The sequence below is a fragment of the Physeter macrocephalus genome, chromosome 2 (genome assembly GCF_002837175.3).
Source record: "Physeter macrocephalus isolate SW-GA chromosome 2, ASM283717v5, whole genome shotgun sequence".
In the NCBI taxonomy this organism is placed as follows: domain Eukaryota; kingdom Metazoa; phylum Chordata; class Mammalia; order Artiodactyla; family Physeteridae; genus Physeter; species Physeter macrocephalus.
The window spans coordinates 101,282,284-101,302,162 of record NC_041215.1 but is presented as its reverse complement, the minus strand read 5'-3'; the positions used below and the strand labels follow the sequence as shown (position 1 = coordinate 101,302,162).

The 19,879-nt window shown below is 37.6% G+C and overlaps 1 protein-coding gene across 1 annotated transcript in view; it reads left to right on the top strand.

Moving 5' to 3' along the window:
- The window catches only part of SF3B1 (splicing factor 3b subunit 1), a 59,106-nt gene that overhangs the window by 21,514 nt on the left and 17,713 nt on the right, over positions 1 to 19,879 (top strand). Inside the window, exons 2-7 of the mRNA XM_007111630.3 lie at positions 624 to 800; positions 12,849 to 13,015; positions 14,353 to 14,457; positions 14,834 to 14,948; positions 16,789 to 16,868; positions 17,829 to 17,999. Coding sequence (XP_007111692.1) covers positions 773 to 800; positions 12,849 to 13,015; positions 14,353 to 14,457; positions 14,834 to 14,948; positions 16,789 to 16,868; positions 17,829 to 17,999 — 666 coding nt within the window. The 5' untranslated portion in view covers positions 624 to 772. The remainder of the gene's footprint in view (positions 1 to 623; positions 801 to 12,848; positions 13,016 to 14,352; positions 14,458 to 14,833; positions 14,949 to 16,788; positions 16,869 to 17,828; positions 18,000 to 19,879) is intronic.

The following is a 19,879-nucleotide window of genomic DNA, read 5'->3' as shown; positions in this document are numbered from 1 at the left end:
CCAGCTGCTGTGCGGCATGTGGGATCTTCCCGGGCCGGGGCACGAACCCGTGTCCCCTGCGTAGGCAGGCGGACTCTCAACCACTGCGCCACCAGGGAAGCCCCTCTCATTTATTAAATGGGATTAGCCACAGTTAGTTTATCCACTTTATAGGATTTATGGGATTAGCAACAATTTACCCACTTTATGTAAATTTCAATAGTGTTTGGGAACGTATATTGTAGACGAAACTCCTATCCAAATGGTATTTAGAAAGAAAAATGACCTTGAATTACAGCGTGAGGAATGAGACTGTTGTAACTTTCTGTAACTAAGCACTGCAACTGCTGAGACATGCTAAAGAAAGCTTTTGTCTGGCTCCAGAACGCCGGTCTAGTGAATTTGGAGGAGGGGGATTGAAGGCCTGAGGCTTCTTCCAGCCCTGAAACCGTAAAGTTTCTTTCAGTGACTGTTTTTAACTGCCCTGGTGTACCCTGGTGTAATCCACTTTACTCCAGGGCAGAGTTACTCACTTTAAGGCACTAAGGCTCACCTAGCCCTTTTCAGGTTTACCGAGAAAACCGCCTCCAGGCCCAACCCTGGCTCCTCCCTCCACCCACAATGCACCGCTCTGTTCTATCTAGGTGGCTGCTCTGTCACGTGTCATCGACGGAGCGCGCTCCCGCTTGGCGCTTGCGTGGAGAGCGGCCCCCAGCTGTTTTTCTCCGTGGCAGCGGCGACGAGCGGAAGTTCTTGGGAGCGCCAGTTCCGTCTGTGTGTTCGAGTGGACAAAATGGCGAAGATCGCGAAGACCCACGAAGGTAAGCGGTCTTTCCCTTGTTACGTAGGTTCTCCGCTGCCCAACCTGCTAAGACTTTGTCTTCCTAGGTTTTTGCTTCTTCCTGTGGTTCCTTTTATGGGGACCCGAGCCCGCGCTTCGGGGCCCTCGTCGTCTGCTCGGCGCCAGCGGCGCAGGCCACTGCCCCGCGTAATGGCGTCTTACTCGTACACCCCCGACAGGCGCTTTGTTCAGTGTTCGGGAGCCGCTGCTTCAGCGTTGCTTTTCTTCTCTGACCCGGGGGCCTCGTTTAAACGGCTCGCTAAGGAAGATTCCTGGGCAAGGGAGCCGGGAAGAGCGCGTGGGAACAAAGTCTTCCTCGCCTCTCAGAACTGTCGTTGGCATAGTTTGTGCATGGGAGAGTCAGAAAAGCACTGAAATACGGCAGCCGCTTTCCGGGCAGCCTTCAGTCGAGTTTAGTCAAACTGAGGCCCATTACTCTTAACCTCGGTTAATCTGCATTTCTTCAGGCGTCCAAGATACTTATCTTGGTTTTTTTGTTGTTGTTGTTCGAAATGATTTGAGAATAAAATCTGGTAGTTTTTCTCTTCCTGGATCACTTTTAGTATAATATGGGTCTTTTTCTTTCTCCAAGGAAAGCAAAGGTCTTTTTCTTTCCACCATATTATTGGTGGAAGAGAGAAAGGCACTTTAATGGCCAAAGCATTTGAAGTAGTTGGTCGTTTTGTGGAATACTGAGTATGCATTAGGAAAATGTTGGGAATAGGCTGGAGTCCCCCGTCAGGGAGTATCCAGAAATGACAGGAAGTAGGGTCACTTGAGAAAAGACGAGGCATGGGAAGTTGGAGCTGCATTCCTTGATTTCTGATTTGGAATCTGAAATTTTCATCAAACACGAGCTTCCAAGAGTCCCTTTTATTTCACACATCGTTTCTAAGTTCCTGGCTCGGGGTTAGTCTGTGAGAGGTAATAAAGACTAAGGCCATCAAGTTTTACAGCCTAGTGGGGAAACATATGTATATATCTTCATTCTTGTATGAGGCAAATGAATGCTTAAAAAGGTATAAGCAACATGTTCTGGGAACCTGGGTAGCGGAGTAATTAATTTATACTTAGGGCTGTTTCATAGAGGAGGTGAGGTGTCCCTGGTCTAAAAGGATCAATCGGTTTTAAATTAGGGGAGGACATTTGAGCCCGAGAGACCATCTTGTACCTAGGCAGTGAGTCGTGAAAGATGTGTTTGAGTGGTTGGCTGTAGCAGGGAAAGAGAGTGCAAGGAGGGAAAAAGTAGATGCATCTGGAAATGTTGGTTGGGGCTATTAATAGTTGTATCACCCATGGGAACTGAAGTCTAGCTTTCTGCAACTTAAGAAACAGGCTAATGAAGTGGCAATAACTTTAATATTTTTATTATTCTTGTTAGGTATTTAGGATTTAAGCACTGTTTTAACCTCGAAGTGTTTTTTAGGCATTTCTGTCTTTAGACTATCTCAGACATACTTTTTGCAAAATAATTAGAAAAAGTAAAGATGTTGGCTCTTCTTGTTTATTCAGGAGTAGATTATTTGGGGCATTTTGTGGCTTTGATTACTTGTTTATTGGTGTCTTTATCATAAGATACTTTTGGATAGGAAAATCAAAGTTATGATTAGTTTTCCTGCGTTTTGGAAACCCAGTTGAAAGTTTTGGTCTACAGTAGATTGCAATTCATTTACCAAAATTGCCCTCTTATTTGGGATTATGCTTCCTATAAATATGAATTAGCTGAGGCCATAAAGAAAGTATTGGAGCATTCAGTTTCACATCTGAATACCGTCTGTATACAAGATATTGTCCATCACTTAGCAGTATAATACAGTGGGATGAATGTTAGTGATGAATGTTACATAGTTTCTTGCTCCTTCCTCATGACGTTTTCCTGGAGAACGCTAGTCCTTCAAGGTCCATCTCTGTTTTCACTTGTTAAGCCATCTCTGATAACCTGGAGTAGAATTAGTTTCTTGGTGTTTGTTTTTTGTGCTGCTACTACAGCACTCTATAAATCGTTATTACTTAGAATATTCTATTGTGTTAAGGTTTTCTCTTCCACTTTGAGGTTGTGTACAGAAAGTGTACTTTGGTATCGACAGTACCTTGTGTGTGATGAGTGCTGAATATTTTATCAACACTTATTGAGAGATTATACCGTAAGTATTAAGGGTGTCACAGAAAGGGGACACAAACTTGAATGATTGGGTAGGTTTGGATACAGCTGTTTGGCTAAGATAGGTGGGAAGTAGGACGTACGTTTTGGGAACCTCCTGAGCTCAGAGGAAGAAATGTTAGGTTAGCATCAGATTAGGGAAGGCTTTGGACGCTGAGCTAGGTTTCACTTTGGCCTTCGGATATCTACAGGATTAAGTGCCCTCCTCATTCTCCCAGGTAACAGATTACTTCTGTGATTTAGGAAAGTCATTGGTTGCAGAGTGAAGGATGACCTAAAGGGAGTAAGGGCAACTTTTTAGGTTATTGAAGCAGTTGAGAGGAGGTCTTGAATGTGAACCTCACTGGAGCAACTTTTTTTTTTTTTTGGCTGTGCTGCTCGACTTGCGGGATCTTAGTAACCGCACCAGGGGTTGAACACGGGCCACGTCAGTAAAAGTGCGGAGTCCTAACCACTGGACAGCCAGAGAACTCCCTGGAGAAACTTTTTAAAATGTGTAATACTTGTTTAATTTTTGTCTTAGAGTTGTCTATCATGTTGCCTTTTAAAGTAAAGATTACATGATCTTTTCATTCTAAATAATGTTGCTGGTAAAGACATTTCTTTGTTGTACCTTATAATTTATTGTTAAAGTAATGGCTGTATCAGTGCTTTGTAATTGAGTCTTGTGAAGTAAGTAATATTGTATTCAAACTGAAGTAGGTTACTGTTGTACTTCCAATGTGGTTCTTTTCACAGACTATTACTTCCCATCATTGAACCAAACTGATAACTTCTTTTTCCTTGTTGTCATATTCCTTTCAAATATTTCTGTTAGGATCAAGCCTTAACATCCTCTTTAACCAACCCAATTATTTTTTTATCATGGGTCAGTGTGGCTTATGCTTTCCAGTGTTGAAATATAAAAAGAGCTGGACTTATTCAAGTCGAATATAATCCCTTTCTGCATGTTAAATTGTGTCAAGTGTATACAGTTATTAATGTGCATAATCTTGCCATCCAGCAGTTCTTCAGCTGTTGGTGATTTTGGCCCATGAGGGAATACACACTTTTCTGTTCGGAAAGGAAAATAGATGGATTATCCAAAAATCCCATATATTGTCTTGTTTTGCCACTATCCCTTGAATGGATTTTGGGGGGCATCACAAGGCTGAAAAAGTTTTCTCCCTTAGTCTCTGCTTGCAGAATGGCTTGGAATAATCATTTTGTTACTCTGAATCTTCTGAGATTTTTATTTTCCTGTGTCCAGAATAGTTACTGTTTTGGTTTTGTAGATATTCAGGATGAATGTTGCTAGTCAAAATAAAAAGGAAAAGAAATTGCTTAAAGATTTTGAAAAAAATTTTTCCTGTAGAATTATTTAACAATTAATTTCATTGATAGTAGTTAGGAATTAATCATTTAGGAACTGTTAACCTGTAGTGTTTAGTAAAATAATTTACCGTTATAGTTAGTTGTCCTAGTGGGGTTTTGTTGAAGGAAGAGATTGAGAGTTGGTATACAGAATATACTTTCTATTTTTCTGGATGTCTTTTGGAAGTCTCATATTTGAGAAATCCTTGCTTACCACCTGCTTCTGATTGATGGAGATTAGATGTCACTTACGGGCCAGACTGAAAGGTGTCAGGGAGTGATTAACATCCAAAGGCTGTGTCTGTGTAACACATAATGAACAGTAATTAGAACATTGCAAATAATACAGATTAAAAATGAGGAATAAACATGTATTGAGGAGGAAGTGCTGCAAGCTGGACTTAGCAATGTGTGAGACATAGAAGAAAGAAAAGGCACAGAAAGGGAAACCAGTAGAACAGAATTGGTGGGGAGCAGATAAACAGGTGTATCAGATGTGACCAGTGGTGGTTTATTTCAGAGTTTGATATTTAGGTCTTAGTTTAAAATACAAACAGTAGGTTAGATGTTGTCCATCTTTTGAATGACCCCTAGTTCCAGCAGTACTGTCTTTTGATGTCAAACTCAATTCGCAGATAAAACATTTGATGTATTTATGTCAGAAAAATGTCTATAACTTTAAATTTTAAGTTATCACATTTTTTGGATTATAAAAGTAATACAGTAATTTTTAAGTAAATGAAAAATGTAAATTATTTATTGAATGGAGATTTCAAATGGGCCAGTTCATAAATTTATTCATTAATTCACACTTAATTAATTTCTATCTCCTAAGGAAGGATTTGTTCTCTAATAGTTGAAAATATTCCTAGGATCAGAATTCCTCTCCAAAAAGAGGGGTTTCAATTGAATAATAACATTTATTTTTTGTAGATCATTGGAGCAAATTTAGTTTTTAAAATATGTATATTAACATTTAGAAGATTTTATGTTACCATCATTTGCAAGATCAGTAAGGCTGGAAAAGAAAGAAAACGACAAAGAAAAAATTGGAACTTTTAAGATTAAAGTTATTCCGTAAAAGAACTAAAAAAAATCTGTTTATGTGTAGCAGAGGACTCCCATTTCAGAGAAGAGAGCTTTTATTTTCTGTTGCATGGGGTCAGAGGGTGTGGTTTCAGAGGGTTAGAAAGGAGAACCAAGAATGAGGAAAAAGGGAGAAACTTAAAACTATGCTTTTCAACTTTTAACTTTTTATTGAAAATTGAAAATATATACAAAAATAGAATAGTGAAATGAACCCCCACGTTGTGCCCATCATCTAATCATCTTGCTTGAACAGTTGTAAAGGCAAGGCCACTTTTGTTTAATCTCTTCACTGGTCTTTTCCACCTTTCCCATTATTTTGAAGCAAATTCAAGATGTATCATTTTATCCATACATTTTTCAGTGTGTGTCTCTAAAATGTAAGGACTTTAAAAAATACCATTGTTGGGAGTTCCCTGGTGGTCTAGTGGTTAAAATTCGGTGCTTTCACTGCCGTGGCCCAGGTTCAGTCCCTGGTCGGGGAATTGAGATCCCATAAGCTGTGCGGCGTGTCCAAATAAGAAAAAAAAAATAACATTATTGCACCTAAAATTAATATAATAAAATATCCATCAGTCTTGGGAATCAAGTTCCAAATAAAGTTCATACATTGTGATTAGTCTTAAATCTTTGTTCCTCCATCTCTTTTTCTTTTTCCTTGCCATTAATTTGTTGCAGTTACTTTGTCCTGTAGAGTTTCCCACAGTCTAGAGGGAAAAGAGAAGATGGCAATAAAAACACTCACAACTTTCTCTTAGACTCTCCCACCACTACTGCTGCAGTCAAGGTATCAGTAGGCCCACAAGCAAGGGAAGCTCCAAGAATATTATTGGGTTTTGAAGTGGGCACAGTTCTGAAATCATACTTCAGGTTTAGGTTGGACTAGCCATGGCAAGGAGCTCTAACAAAGGACTTGCAAACTCAGGTGCCCCTCCCACTATAATTTTAATGGCAATGAATATACTCTCAAAATTTTCAAATAAGCTTAACTGCTACCTGAAATAGTTTTGTGTGTGTGTCTTTTTTTTTTTTTGGACTCCCAGTGATAGACATGCCTTATAATAGGAATACCAACTTAAGAAAAACCCCATTCTTGACCGTTTACCCTCAAGGATCCTCCTTTAGTGAGGCTTTTTCAGGCTCTTTGGTAAATACAAGTCTAATACTTAACTAGTACTTTAATTTCTTGTCTAAGGCTTTTTTTTTTAACCACTTCCAGACTATACCAACTCTGGGGATTTGAAGGACTGTGCATAATTTTAATTTTAGGATTCCAAATCTGCTGTCAAGATAAGGAATCCCTGCTTTCTTTTTAAGTGTTCAGCATTAGTAACCAAGAGTCCTACCATAGAAGCCTCCTTCCCCCTCAGTAGACTTTACTGAAGATGGGGGTAGGGTTGGGTGGAGAACAGAAGTGAGGCTTTCATTGAGATAATCAGATAATTTAGAAATCCATATTAGATGTTTCTACCTCTGTTACCCTTTCTTTAACACCATAAAACTGGAATTTTATAATTTCACTTACCCCAGCTTTTCATTTTACTTGTTCTCTTAGTTCCTCTTCTCCATTTCATTTCTCAAAATTCTTCTGTTGTACAGAATAATTCAGTTCTCCTCTGTCCTTAAACTTGCTTAAGTAAACCAAGAGTTTGTGATAAAATGAAACAAATACTTGTTATAAGACCCAGCAATCCTGCTCATAGGTATTTACCCAAGTGGTATTAAAACCTGTGTTCACACAAAAACCTGTACACTGATGTTTACAGCAGCCTGTACAAACTCAAACAACTTGAGTACCTCATAGAGAATGGGTAAACACGCTGTAGTACAATGGAATGCTACTTGGTAATAAAAAAGCACAAACTTGATGCGCACAACATGAAGACTGGAATATTTATGGGTTTGGGTGAATTTAGAGTGCCAGTTCTTGGCAATCATATGTGTGGCCACTAGGAGGTCCTAGTCTTTGGTGTCTAGCAGACAGTGTTCATTTTTCTTTATTTTCACATCTGAATGTCTTGAATTACAGAGATTCTAAATTGGGAAGGGATTAGGTGGGAACAGAGATTAACATAAACATTTCCTTCTTTGCCTCTTCAAGTCTTATTTAAAATTTTTTTTTTCTTTTTCTTTGGCTGTGTCGGGTCTTCGTTGCTGTGTGCGGGCTTTCTCTAGTTGCAGCGAGTGGGGGCTACTCTTCATTGTGGTGGCTTCTCTTCTCTTTGTTGTGGAGCACTGGCTCTAGGCACTCGAACTTCAGTAGTTGTGGCACTTGGGCTCAGTAGTTGTGGCTCGCAGGCTTTAGAGCTCAGGCTCAGTAGTTGTGGTGCATGGGCTTAGTTGCTCCGTGGCACGTGGGATCTTCCCGGACCAGGGCTTGAACCCATGTCCCTTGCACTGGTAGGGGGATTCTTAACCACTGTGCCACCAGGGAAGCCCAAGTCTTTAATATTTTAGACCTCTGGTTATTCTGGTTATTCTTTTGAATATATTCCACCTCATTTTTTTTTCATACTTGGTAACAAGTCTTATGCGTTCATCGTTTGCTGTCAGAAATTATCTATTTGATTATTTTAGTTCGTATTTTAAGAAAGTACAGGAATACCTGCATACCAGTAGCTGGTATTTAGTGTTAGATAGCTTTGAAAGCAAGGAGTTAAAGACAACTTTTTTCTCTTTCCCAGTTTTTTATAAACCCTTGCTGGGGAGAAAAATTAGAAAAATTACTTTTAATGACTTCTACAGATTGAAAGTTACATTTTTATTATGAAATATAATACAGGGAAGTGTAGGAAAAAACGTTATGAACATAGTGTAACCCATTGCCCAGCTTTACCAATTCTTAATATTTTGCTGTATTCCACAAATTTTATTTATTTTGGAAACAAAACAAAGTTACCGTATTTATGAACATATTGATAACATTTGTTATCAATGTTATAACATTTGTTGGCTCTTAAATATTTGATTGTATTATGTTTGGTATTTTGGCACAAGTTTTGTTAAGAAATAATTACAGGGTTTTCTAGTTTTTATTTCTGTCACTTGTATAACGGCTGAGTTCTGTGGACTCTATTGTAGTTTTGTGGATAACACGATTTTTGTAAATGTGCTGCAGTTTACAATGCAAAACAAATCCACTAGCTTTTTGGACTTTTATCCATACAGATAAAGATACAGAAATAGTAACTGGTTGAACTATATACATAACCTGTTGAAATTTAGTAATGAACCTCGCCCTCAGAATTTAACCATCAACAGCTGCCTAGCCCCATTTGATTCAGAAAGTATCCAGTCACAGTTCATACAGGCTTTATACAAATGCTAATTCAATATTTGTGTACCTTTGTAAGAAAACTGTTGCTAATCAGTAAGGACATAAAATCAGTAGGTAAAATTCAGTAGATGAAGAAAGTAGTTTCTGAATAAATATATTATCCAGAAAAGGATAATAGCTGGTGAAAACTTATAATGGAAAAGTTCTTTAGAAGGAAAATAAAACTGTCTGTGATGTGTTGGTGGGGCAGCACGCTGCATAATGATAGGTGTGGTGTGATGCAATTTTTATGAAACAGTGCCCCTTTCTGGTTTTTTAGTTGTATATGACCTAGAAGAAAGTATAAAATTGGTGATTTTGGTGAGAGTGGGCTGGGGCTGGAAATGGAGGGATGATGGGCTAGGTATATGAGTTTCCTGGGGGGGTTATTAATAATGTGGAAGCCTGGGCTCATACATTGGAGATTCTGATTTAGTGTGTCTGAGGCTTAGGAGTCTGTCCTTGCAACAGGTGCCCCAGGTGATTTCGATGTAAGTGGTCAGTAGACCACACTGATGCTGTAGAGGGGAGATTGCATACTATTTGGCTGGCCTGATTGACCCGTTTATGTTTCTTGCCTGGATCCTGATGGCGGTAGCATTTGTGGTTCTTTAAAAGAACCTATTTACTTGAAAGTGATACATGTACCTAGTGGTTGGGGAAAAAAAAAAAAAGCCTTAAACATTGCTGAAATGGAAATGCTCAAAAAAGGAAAAAAATGAAGGGTAGATCTCCACTCACCCTTTAGCCAATCTACCAATCCCTGAGAGGTTTCTTTGTGTTATACCAGGGGAAAAAGTGTTCCTAGGGGGTGAGGGAAGGGAGCAAATATGGGTTAAAACTTACATATATATAAATACTTAAAACAGAAGCAACAGTAGAGAGAATAGTAAAATGAATCAGCCAGCTCAGATGAGGATATTTCTGTTTGTGATTAATCATGATGGAGGCCCCTGGCTGCCTGTGCTGCTGTAACAGTTTTGAGGGGAGAAATGGAGGAAAAATGCGTGGTGATGGCGGTGCTGTGACACATTATAAAAATTTTGAGATGTGTTTACAAACTGGGACTGCTAATTTCAGTATTAACCCTATTGCATTATATTGAGTTTCTGAGACTTGCTCCCACAAGCTGTGCCTCAGACTAGATAATGTTATTACATTTTCTACTTTAAACCACACCCCATCTTGAGGAACTAGAGAAGGTTTTCTCCCTTAGCTGGGGGGAGGGCGTTGGGCATTTGTGCCACTTGGATTTTTTCCTTTTGGTCCTTGCAAACTAGTAAATGAGCTTTTAAAAGCTTTTTAAATTCAGTTGAAGGTAATGAGCTAGCACAAGCTAGCACAAATTGAAACATCTATTTGTGAGGCCACAGATCACTGGCAGTAGAAACTCTTTGTTTACACATGTATATGTTATTCATATTATTAAAATGAAACAGTTTGTAATTTAAAGTTATCTGTTGTCTGGAAAGACTTTAAAAAAGGTTGGAAGACTAGTCTGTATTCAGAGGAGACTGAAGAGACATGACAACTAAATGCAATGTGTGGTTCTTGATAGGATCATGGATCAAAGAAGGGACCATCTATGAAGGATGTTAGTAGGACCATTGGGGAGATATGAAACTGGATTGTATTTTAGATGATGTCATATCTAGGTTTAATTTCTTGAGCATGTTAATACTGTTGTGGTTATGTAGGAGAATGTTCTAGATCTGGAAATCATGCTGAAATATTAGGGGTTTTAAATGGTTTAGAAAAGTTGCATGTACACACACATGTATTTGTTTTATGTCTTATATACATAAACAGTTGATGAATGTAAGTGAAGAGTATGGGTGTTCATTGTACTGCTTTAATTTTTTTCAGTCTTAAAAAATTAAAAAAGCAGTTGAGAAGAGTTGATATTTCATTCACCACATTTGCATCTTTTTTTTTTTTTTTTGGCTACTTTGGGTCTTCATTGCTGTGCATGGACTTTTTCTAGTTGTGGCGAGCAGGGCCTATTCTTTGTTGCAGTGTGCAGGCTTCTCGTTGGGGTGGCTTCTCATTGCAGCACATGGCCTCTAGGCGTGCGGGCTTCAGTAGTTGCAGCACACGGGCTCAGTAGTTGTGGCTCCCGGGCTCCAGAGCTCAGGCTCAGCACTCGTGGCTCACAGGCTTAGTTGCTCCGCGGCATGTGGGATCTTCCCGGACCAGGGGTCGAACCCGTGCGCGAGCCACAACTGCTGAGCCCCCACGTGTTACAGCTGTTGAAGCCCATGTGCCTAGAGCCTGTGCTCCGCAACAAAGACAAACCACCGCTATGAGAAGCCCACTCACTGCAACGAAGAGTAGCCCCTGCTCGCTGCAACTAGAGAAAGCCCGCGTGCAGCAACAAAGACCTAACGCAGCCAAAAATAAATAAATTAAAAAAAAAAAAGAATGCAAAGAACAATAATACCTAAAGCTATCAAAGCTGCAGTCAAAAGAGCACTGTCACGGTCACTGGTGGGAGCAAAACTGGCCCAGCCTCTTGGAAGGCAAAGCCAAGAGGGAGACCCACAGCAGGGGTGTTAGGACTGTGGCAGAAACCCACCTGCGGTATGTACTTTTTCCTCTAAACTCTTTCTTGATGTACCCCACATTTTGGTTCTGTCTAGAGAAAGGTTTTAGTACACAGCAATTTTTGCACTGGGTAATTTATATCAGCGTTTTCTTTTGTTTCTTTTTTCTTTTTTTTTAAATCTTAGCAGGTTTTACTTTATTATTTTTATCAATGTGTCATTGACCTATAACACTGAGTGATTTCCAGGTGCACAATGCACTGGCTGATATTTGTGTACATTGCAAAACAAAACCCAAAATAGGTCTAGTTACTGTCTGTCACCACACACAATTATTATTATTTATTTATTAAAATTTTATTTATTTATTTTTGACTGCATTGGATCTTCATTGCTGCACTGGACTTTTTCTAGTTGTGGCGAGCAGGGCCTATTCTTTGTTGCAGTGTGCAGGCTTCTCGTTGGGGTGGCTTCTCATTGCAGCACATGGCCTCTAGGCGTGCGGGCTTCAGTAGTTGCAGCACACGGGCTCAGTAGTTGTGGCTCCCGGGCTCCAGAGCTCAGGCTCAGCACTCGTGGCTCACAGGCTTAGTTGCTCCGCGGCATGTGGGATCTTCCCGGACCAGGGGTCGAACCCGTGTCCCCTGCATTGCAGGCGGATTCTTAACCACTGCGCCACCAGGGAAGTCAACCATGTGCATCTTCTGAATGTCAGACCTATGGCTAGACATGGTGTTTGGGGAGTGAGACATGGCAAGAGTTAATTCATTCATTGAATGCTTAAGTGTTTCATGATCATTATGTTCTTCAGTCCTTAAAACAAAACTTTATGTTGTAGGAAACTGAGATACATAGGTTAAATAATGTATTAATTAGCAGAGAAAGAGCCTTTGAAGGCATACATTTTGAGTCTAAAGCTCAGACTCTTAATCATAAATCTAATGTGATGGTGGTTGCAGCCAAACTGTGTAGGGTTCTGTATTATGTGCTTAAGAATTTGGACTTTATCCTTTATTGTTTTGCTGTTGAAGATGTTTAGGACATCACCTAGGAGCTTGTTAGGAATGCAGAAACTTGGATCTGATATGATGTAGGCCTACTGCATTCTAACAAAATCAGAATGTGTAGATGATTTGTTGCACGTTTAGGTTTGCGAACCACTCTCCACAGTACTGTTTTTACCTTTCTGGTAGTGTTGAGTTTAAATAATCTTGAGTGTTGTTCTTGTTCCCTTAATCAACATTAACAGTATTATTTTTTCAAGCGGGAAAAGGTTAGAATTCAGCGGTAGTTTAATAAACTTTGGTAACCCATTCTTAAGGTGCGAGTAACTTGTAGTTGGTGAAATAGTAAGCATCTCCTCTGTGTGCATAAGTATTGTCTGTTGGGTGGAGATGTATTAAATTTATTAAAAATCAATACTTTGTATAGTTACTCCAACCCCTTATGGAATGATTATTTTGAAGTTTCTGTATTTAGGAGTTTTTGATAATACTCAGTAGAAAAATGCATTGTGTTGAGTGCTCTTTGGAAAATGAGATTAAGAAGATTTTATTAATTTTGTTATAGATATTGAAGCACAGATTCGAGAAATTCAAGGCAAGAAGGCAGCTCTTGATGAAGCTCAAGGAGTGGGCCTTGATTCTACAGGTTATTATGACCAGGAAATTTATGGTGGAAGTGACAGCAGGTTTGCTGGATACGTGACATCTATTGCTGCAACTGAACTTGAAGATGTAAGTTACAAAGTATATAAACCATCCAAGCATTATTTTGAAGGAGAGCAAGAAATGTAAAGGAGTCTTCTGTTTTGAGTCATCTGGTTTAATCTGGGGAGACATCTTGGAGATTGGGAGATCTTCCTTTGGGAGGATAAAACTGTCGAAAGTGTCCTTCTCTTCTAAAAAACTTCTGGAAATGCTCAGTTCTGAATCTTTATGTTAAAACTAGTTTGTTTATCCAGCAAAGCACCTGGAAATCATTAACCCTTGAAAAGTAAATCCTTATTGTTACCTACTGAGCTCTCTCTAGAGTAGCCCAGTGAGAAGTGACTTCATTTTAAACAGCTGTCTGTGCTTGTGACTTTTGATTTCTGACTTGTTTCCAAAAAACGTTGGTGCTGTTTTTTCCCCCCTTGGCATCTTAACATGAGTGGACTGTTTCATGTTACTCATATTAATGGGCTTTTCATGCCTAATTTAGTTACTCTGAAGGGTGACTGCCTCTCATTTTGAAATACATCTCAAAGTGTTTTCGTATACTCCACATAGCTTATATTTTGTCACACCATTTCAAACATCCAAATTTGGTGAAATAGCTGATCATTTTCGTGTGGTTCAGTAATCTATGTACGTAGATTATGAAACTTGTTATTTTCATGAAATTCAAGCCATATTTAATTTTATGGTTAGAACTTTTTTTTTAAGAAAAATTTTAAAGTTCCAAAGGCAAAATTTCTAGAAGCTGATGAGGCTTATATTTGCATTATCGTACCTTAATGTTAAGAGACAGTGATGGCTCTGTTCCAGAAGCTGAGCAGGAAGTTTGTCATTTCATTTGTGAATAAAATTAATGAGGTGTTAAGATCTTCTTGAGATCTGTCCATTGTTGGCACTTTTTACTTTAGTAAAATAATATAACATTGTCCTGTTTAAATGTACTATTAGGGAAATAAATACATTTAAAATTAATTACATTTTACTTGTTTCTGTGGTTAAATCATGTTTTTTAAAAAGGAGTTAAAAAGACAAGGAAACTGGAGAGTTCTAAATAAGCTGTTTGTAGTTTGCAAATTTGAAAACAAATTTCATCATGTGCTCTGTGAGAAGATGAAATGCTCAGGTTTTTCTAGTCCATACCTACTTTATTTACAGAAAGGATTCCTTGTTTAGTATTTTTAAAAGAGTATAGAGAACTAAATATCTTTATTAGCTTTTTGAGTTGAAAAGAAAACCTAAGTGTTAACAAGTTTCATCACATTGTCTTTTGATTTCATATTGAATCTTTGTGTGTTCTTTCTAGTTTTTAAGTTCTGACGTTTTTGTTTGTGGCTTTCTGGGGGCATTCGTTGCAGGATGACGATGACTACTCATCATCTACAAGTTTGCTTGGTCAGAAGAAGCCAGGATATCATGCCCCTGTGGCATTGCTTAATGATATACCACAGTCAACAGAACAGGTGACTTTTTTTTTTTTTTAAGTTAAAACCAGACTTTATTCAGCTGAAGAAAACTGAAAGTCTCAATTCCAATGGAAAGTCACATATTTTAGGAATCAGGTTATTACAGTGTTCTGAGGAGAGTTGATTTGGGAGAATTAGAAATAGTAGTTTATTTCAAAAAGGTGATCATTTCACAAATGATTGAACTATGGAAATTGTCTCATTTCCATATGCCTTATTTTTTCACATTAGCATTTATCTGAAAAATGATACATAATATTAGTAGGTATTTATTAAACATTTTTACATGTTTTATAATGTTCTGATTTTTGTTTGTGACATTCTCGTTGGGTATTTAATAAGTGAGTGTTAAGTGAGACATACCTCTTTTCAGTATGATCCATTTGCTGAGCACCGACCTCCGAAGATTGCAGATCGGGAAGATGAATACAAAAAGCACAGGCGGACCATGATAATTTCCCCAGAGCGTCTTGATCCTTTTGCAGATGGTAATTCTTTCCCACTTTTCTATAAGTATTCAGAAATTTATTTGTGTTAAGTTGTCTTTAGCCCTTTGATTTTTTTTGGCATGCTTATGAATTTGCTTTTCTTTTTAAAAATCCCCCTTATTATAGATTTGTATAGATTTGGTTGAAGTCACAGATGCCATATTCTTCATCTTTATAATGCCAGTTTTCTTTCCAGGTAGAAGGACAAGAAACTAATGAGCCAATGCCATAGAAACGCAAAGGGTTAAAGGTTTTTCTTTTACTTTTGTTTTGGGTACGCTTTCTTTACTTTGAACAAATGTGTTTTTCTGCTCAAAATACTTTCAAATTATTGAAAGTTTTCATTCCAAGTCTTAGATTTTTAGGATTGTTACTTTTGAGAAACTGTTTCCACATTAGAGCTCCCCTCATATTGCTCTAAATATAGTTTAGTAAATGCACCTACTTTGCTCTAAGCATACTTAAAGTTAAAACAAAAGTATATATACAAAGACTTTGATATTTTTAATAGTTGGAGTCTGTTTTGCTAATTTTAGTGTGCAGGTCAGCACAAGGGGCATAGTGAGCCTGATGGAAGCTTTCCTCAGGTGAGTGAGTTTCAAGATCAAAGTTAGGTGCCTGTTTCTTAAAATTAGATTCTGCTGCAGGTTTACAAATTAGACTTTCAGCCTGCATGAATTAGTAGGGATATTCTTTTTTTTACTTGCATAATTGTAATTGATTTAAACATGTATGTCAGAATTCACAGGCCCATACTAACTGTCCTTAATTTCTTTCCTACAGCAGTACTGCTATATGCCAGTCCTGTCTGCATTCTTAAGGGTGCAGTTCAACACATCCTCTCTAGATTATGGTGAAAAAGTATTCCAAAGGAAGTCTTATCAGAGATAGTGTCAGAAAGAATGACACTACCAATTGGGCATGATCTTCAGCATAGGAAATGTCTTAGACCTTTATTAGTTTTTCCTAAATTGTGATGCTATACTACTTGTATAGCTAATTATCACATTTCTAAAACATAGTGTGCCTCTGTGAATCTTGTTATATATTGTTTGGGCTTCTTTAAGATATTTTGAAGTTTGAAAAGCAAATACTGAAACTTTAACCAAGAGACTAACACATCTCTTTGTACACCACTTTTTTTCTGTATGCATCATAATAACTGGTAGAAGTAATATATTTCAAGTAATATGTTTCCAGTTGTTACTTATACTTTCTAAGAAAATAAAAATATGTTTCGGGGTCAACAAAACGTAAAAATCATGAAGCCCTTTTTAGTAACATGACATCAGAATAATATTAGAGGTATATTTTTAAAAATCAGATTTTCTAAACTGTAACTGTTTTAGAACATTGTATGAAGAACTTATCTAGTCATAGTTACTTGTAGTCAGGATTTTAACAGCTTGCAACAGGTAATGTTTTGAATATAAATATCTTTCCAAAGTGTTACTAATGGTAAAGAGATAATTTTCTAGGCTTCTATTCTGCTGCTTGAAGTCAGAACTGCTGATGGAGACAAAGGCACGAAAGTGTACGTATTCCGGATTAGCAACCCAGGAACCCATCACTTCTGAAGACTCTAAACTGTGCTGTCATTTTGTTTTTATATGCATTAAAATATTTGTTTTAAACTGCTGTAGATATGTTTGTGTTCAAACAGGTTAAATTGATCAGCAAACTCAATAAAAAGTAAGATGTGTAATTATTAAAGTTTTCCATCAAAAATAAATTAAATGATTATGGAATAATGTAATATTAGAGCAGGGCAGATAAATCATTTGAACCTAATTATCTTTTATTTATTGTACTCTTGTCCTGTTGCTGTTCTTTTCTGCAGGAGGGAAGACCCCTGATCCTAAAATGAATGCTAGGACTTACATGGATGTAATGCGAGAACAACATTTAACTAAAGAAGAGGTCTGTGAACCTGCTTTTTATTTTATTGGTGTTGAAAGAATGTAAAGAAAGTTGAGATTAAGAGACTTTTATGTTTCCTTTTTATTTTCTGCACAAGTAATATTTTAACATTATTAATAAAAATTAAGTTGAGAAAAAACCTTATTCAAAATTCTAACACCTCCCAAATTAAGCTTTTCATATTTCTGTACTATCCTTTTCTAGTGCCTGGCCCGTTGGCCACATGTATATGCATATATATCTTATGGTGCATATATCTGGGGGTGGATTGATGGTGTGTGCCTGAAGTCAGTGTGAAAGGGAAAAGTCAAAGAGTAAAATCATTTTTTGAGAAGCCTCTAATTCTTCCATAAAATTTAGTTTGAATATGGGTGGAGAATTCTAACGAATTCCTGCTGGCCTGCAGAGATTGCTGTGTTTTAATAGTTAATCTTCATAACTTTATTATAAATATATTATAGATTTGTTTGTTGGATGAATTAAATGGGGTAATGGAACCCTACTTTAAAATCATAGGCTAAATAAATGTATTTTTTGTGACTATATTATATATATTTCATAGTTATAATTATAACAGAATTTTGAAAATTTCACTTTTATTTTCTAACTTATTACATAGTCTTAATTACTATTTATATGAGTTTTTTGTAAAACTGTTTTTCATTGGCAGCATTTTGGTTCACTACCATTGACTGAAGATTTTACTTCATTTAACTGTATATAAAGCAGTGTGCTCTATGTAATAAATTCTGTATTTGCTCATCTATTGTGTGGAAAGACAGTATATAAAACTTGAAAATACAGGAAAGAGAGGGAAATAAGGAATGGCTCTACCAGTAGCATAGAAAGGAGAATGAGTGAAAAATAAAATGGCATTATATATAAATGACTCTACTAATCATATAAAAATATATTGAAAATGTTTTAAAGATGCTCACTATTTATTCAAATATTTTTCAGAGAGAAATTAGGCAACAGCTAGCAGAAAAAGCTAAAGCTGGAGAACTAAAAGTCGTCAATGGAGCAGCAGCATCCCAGCCTCCCTCAAAACGAAAACGGCGTTGGGATCAAACAGCTGATCAGACTCCTGGTGCCACTCCAAAAAAGCTCTCAAGTTGGGATCAAGCAGAGGTAATTTCTATTTTTTATTTTTTATTATTACTATTTTAAATTTATTTTTCTCATGGAATATATTAGTCTCCTTTTGTTGACACAGCAAGATAACCACAGACTGGGTAGCTTAAACGGAAGACATTTTCTCACAGTTCTGGATCAAGGTGCCAACAGGGTTAGTGTCTGGTGAGAGCTCTATTTCTGACTTGCACACATCTGCCTTCTTGCTGTGTCCTCAAGAGGCCTTTGCATACATGGAAAGAGCGAGGGAGCTCTGGTGTCTCTTTTCCTATAAGGACACCAGTCCTATCAGATTCATGTCCAACCTTGTGACCTCATTTAGCCTCATTACCTCACTAAAGGCCCAATCTCCAAGTACAGTTACAGTGAGGATAAGGGCTTTGACATGACTTTTGGTGGAGACATAGTTCAGTTCATAACATGGGGTAAAGGATGTTTCTTTCGTAATATTAATTATAGATATGTAAGTATGTCACATTATATGGAGATTGAGTATAACACAGTGGTCTTCCTCATTTTTTAGATGGATAATTTAAGTCTCTGACCACAGGTGTCAGATACATAACGCTACTGCGTTTCCTTCATCAGTTGATTTTCCTAGAAACTTTTTTTTTGGTGGTAAAATGTATATAAAATTTGTCATTTTTAAGTGTATAATTCGGTGGTATTGATGACACAATGTGTGTCAAGCACCACCATGATTTATTTTCAAAACTTTTTCATCACTTCAGGGAAACTCTATGATCATTAAGCAGTAACTCTGTCCCCCTCCCCTTCAGATGACTTCTTTATGCTCTGTGAAACCTGTAGTACCTCCTTAGCTGCTTCTTTTTTTAGTTTATGACTTTGCTTTCTATTTCCCTCTCACCCCAAATAAGAACAATTAAAAAGAAAAAAGTATACATATTCCCACTGTGAAATCTACTGGTATGCCTGTATATGTTCTCATCTACTCTGCTTTTTCTTCTTTTATAATATGAACTATTGGTACAGGTTGAGCATCTAAAGCTAACCCATCTGCTTATGTGCCATTTCCCATCTCTTATTACTCAAGGACTCTCATGTAACATCAGTTTTTTTCTCTGTACTCTAGGTTTTTATTATCAGCGAACACCTTTTACTGATCTTCATCTTTAAAAACAAAAAACAAAATACCACAAGAAATCTTCTCTTGACCTTTACTTCCCCTTCCAGCTACCATCCCATTTCTTGACCTTTTTACCACAAAATGCTTTGAATGAGTTGTGTATCTATACTTGTGCTCTGGTGCATTTGCCTGCACCGCTCCACCAAATCCTCTTTTGTCAAGATGACTTAACCTCCTCATTGCTAAATCCAAAGATAAGTCTCAACCCTCATATTACGCAGCATATCAGTAGCATTCGACATTCTTTGATACCCTCTTAAACCAAAAAAAATTGATTGATTGATTGATTGATTGGCTGCGCCTCATGGCATGTGGGATCTTAGTTCCCCAACCAGGGATTGAACCCACACCCTCTGCTTTGGAAGCACAGTCTTAACCACTGGACCACCAGGGAAGTCCCTTGGTACCCTTTTCTTTCCTAGCCTCTGGGCTTCAGTCTTTTTGATTCTCCTAGTACTCACCTCAGTGACTGCTGCTTTTTAGTCTTTTTTGCTGGATCTTCCTCAGCTTCCTTAAATTTGGGGTACTCTAATGGTCAGTCCTCAGACTTCTTTTGCATCTAAACTAACTCCCTAGGATCTCACTCTTGTCTTTACATACTATCTTTATAAGACAACTCCCAAATTTACAAATCCATCCCTACTTCTCTGTTCCTCAGATCTGACACATTTACTTTGATATGTATTTGATAGGCATTTCAGAATCAGTATTTATAATAAAATAGATTTTC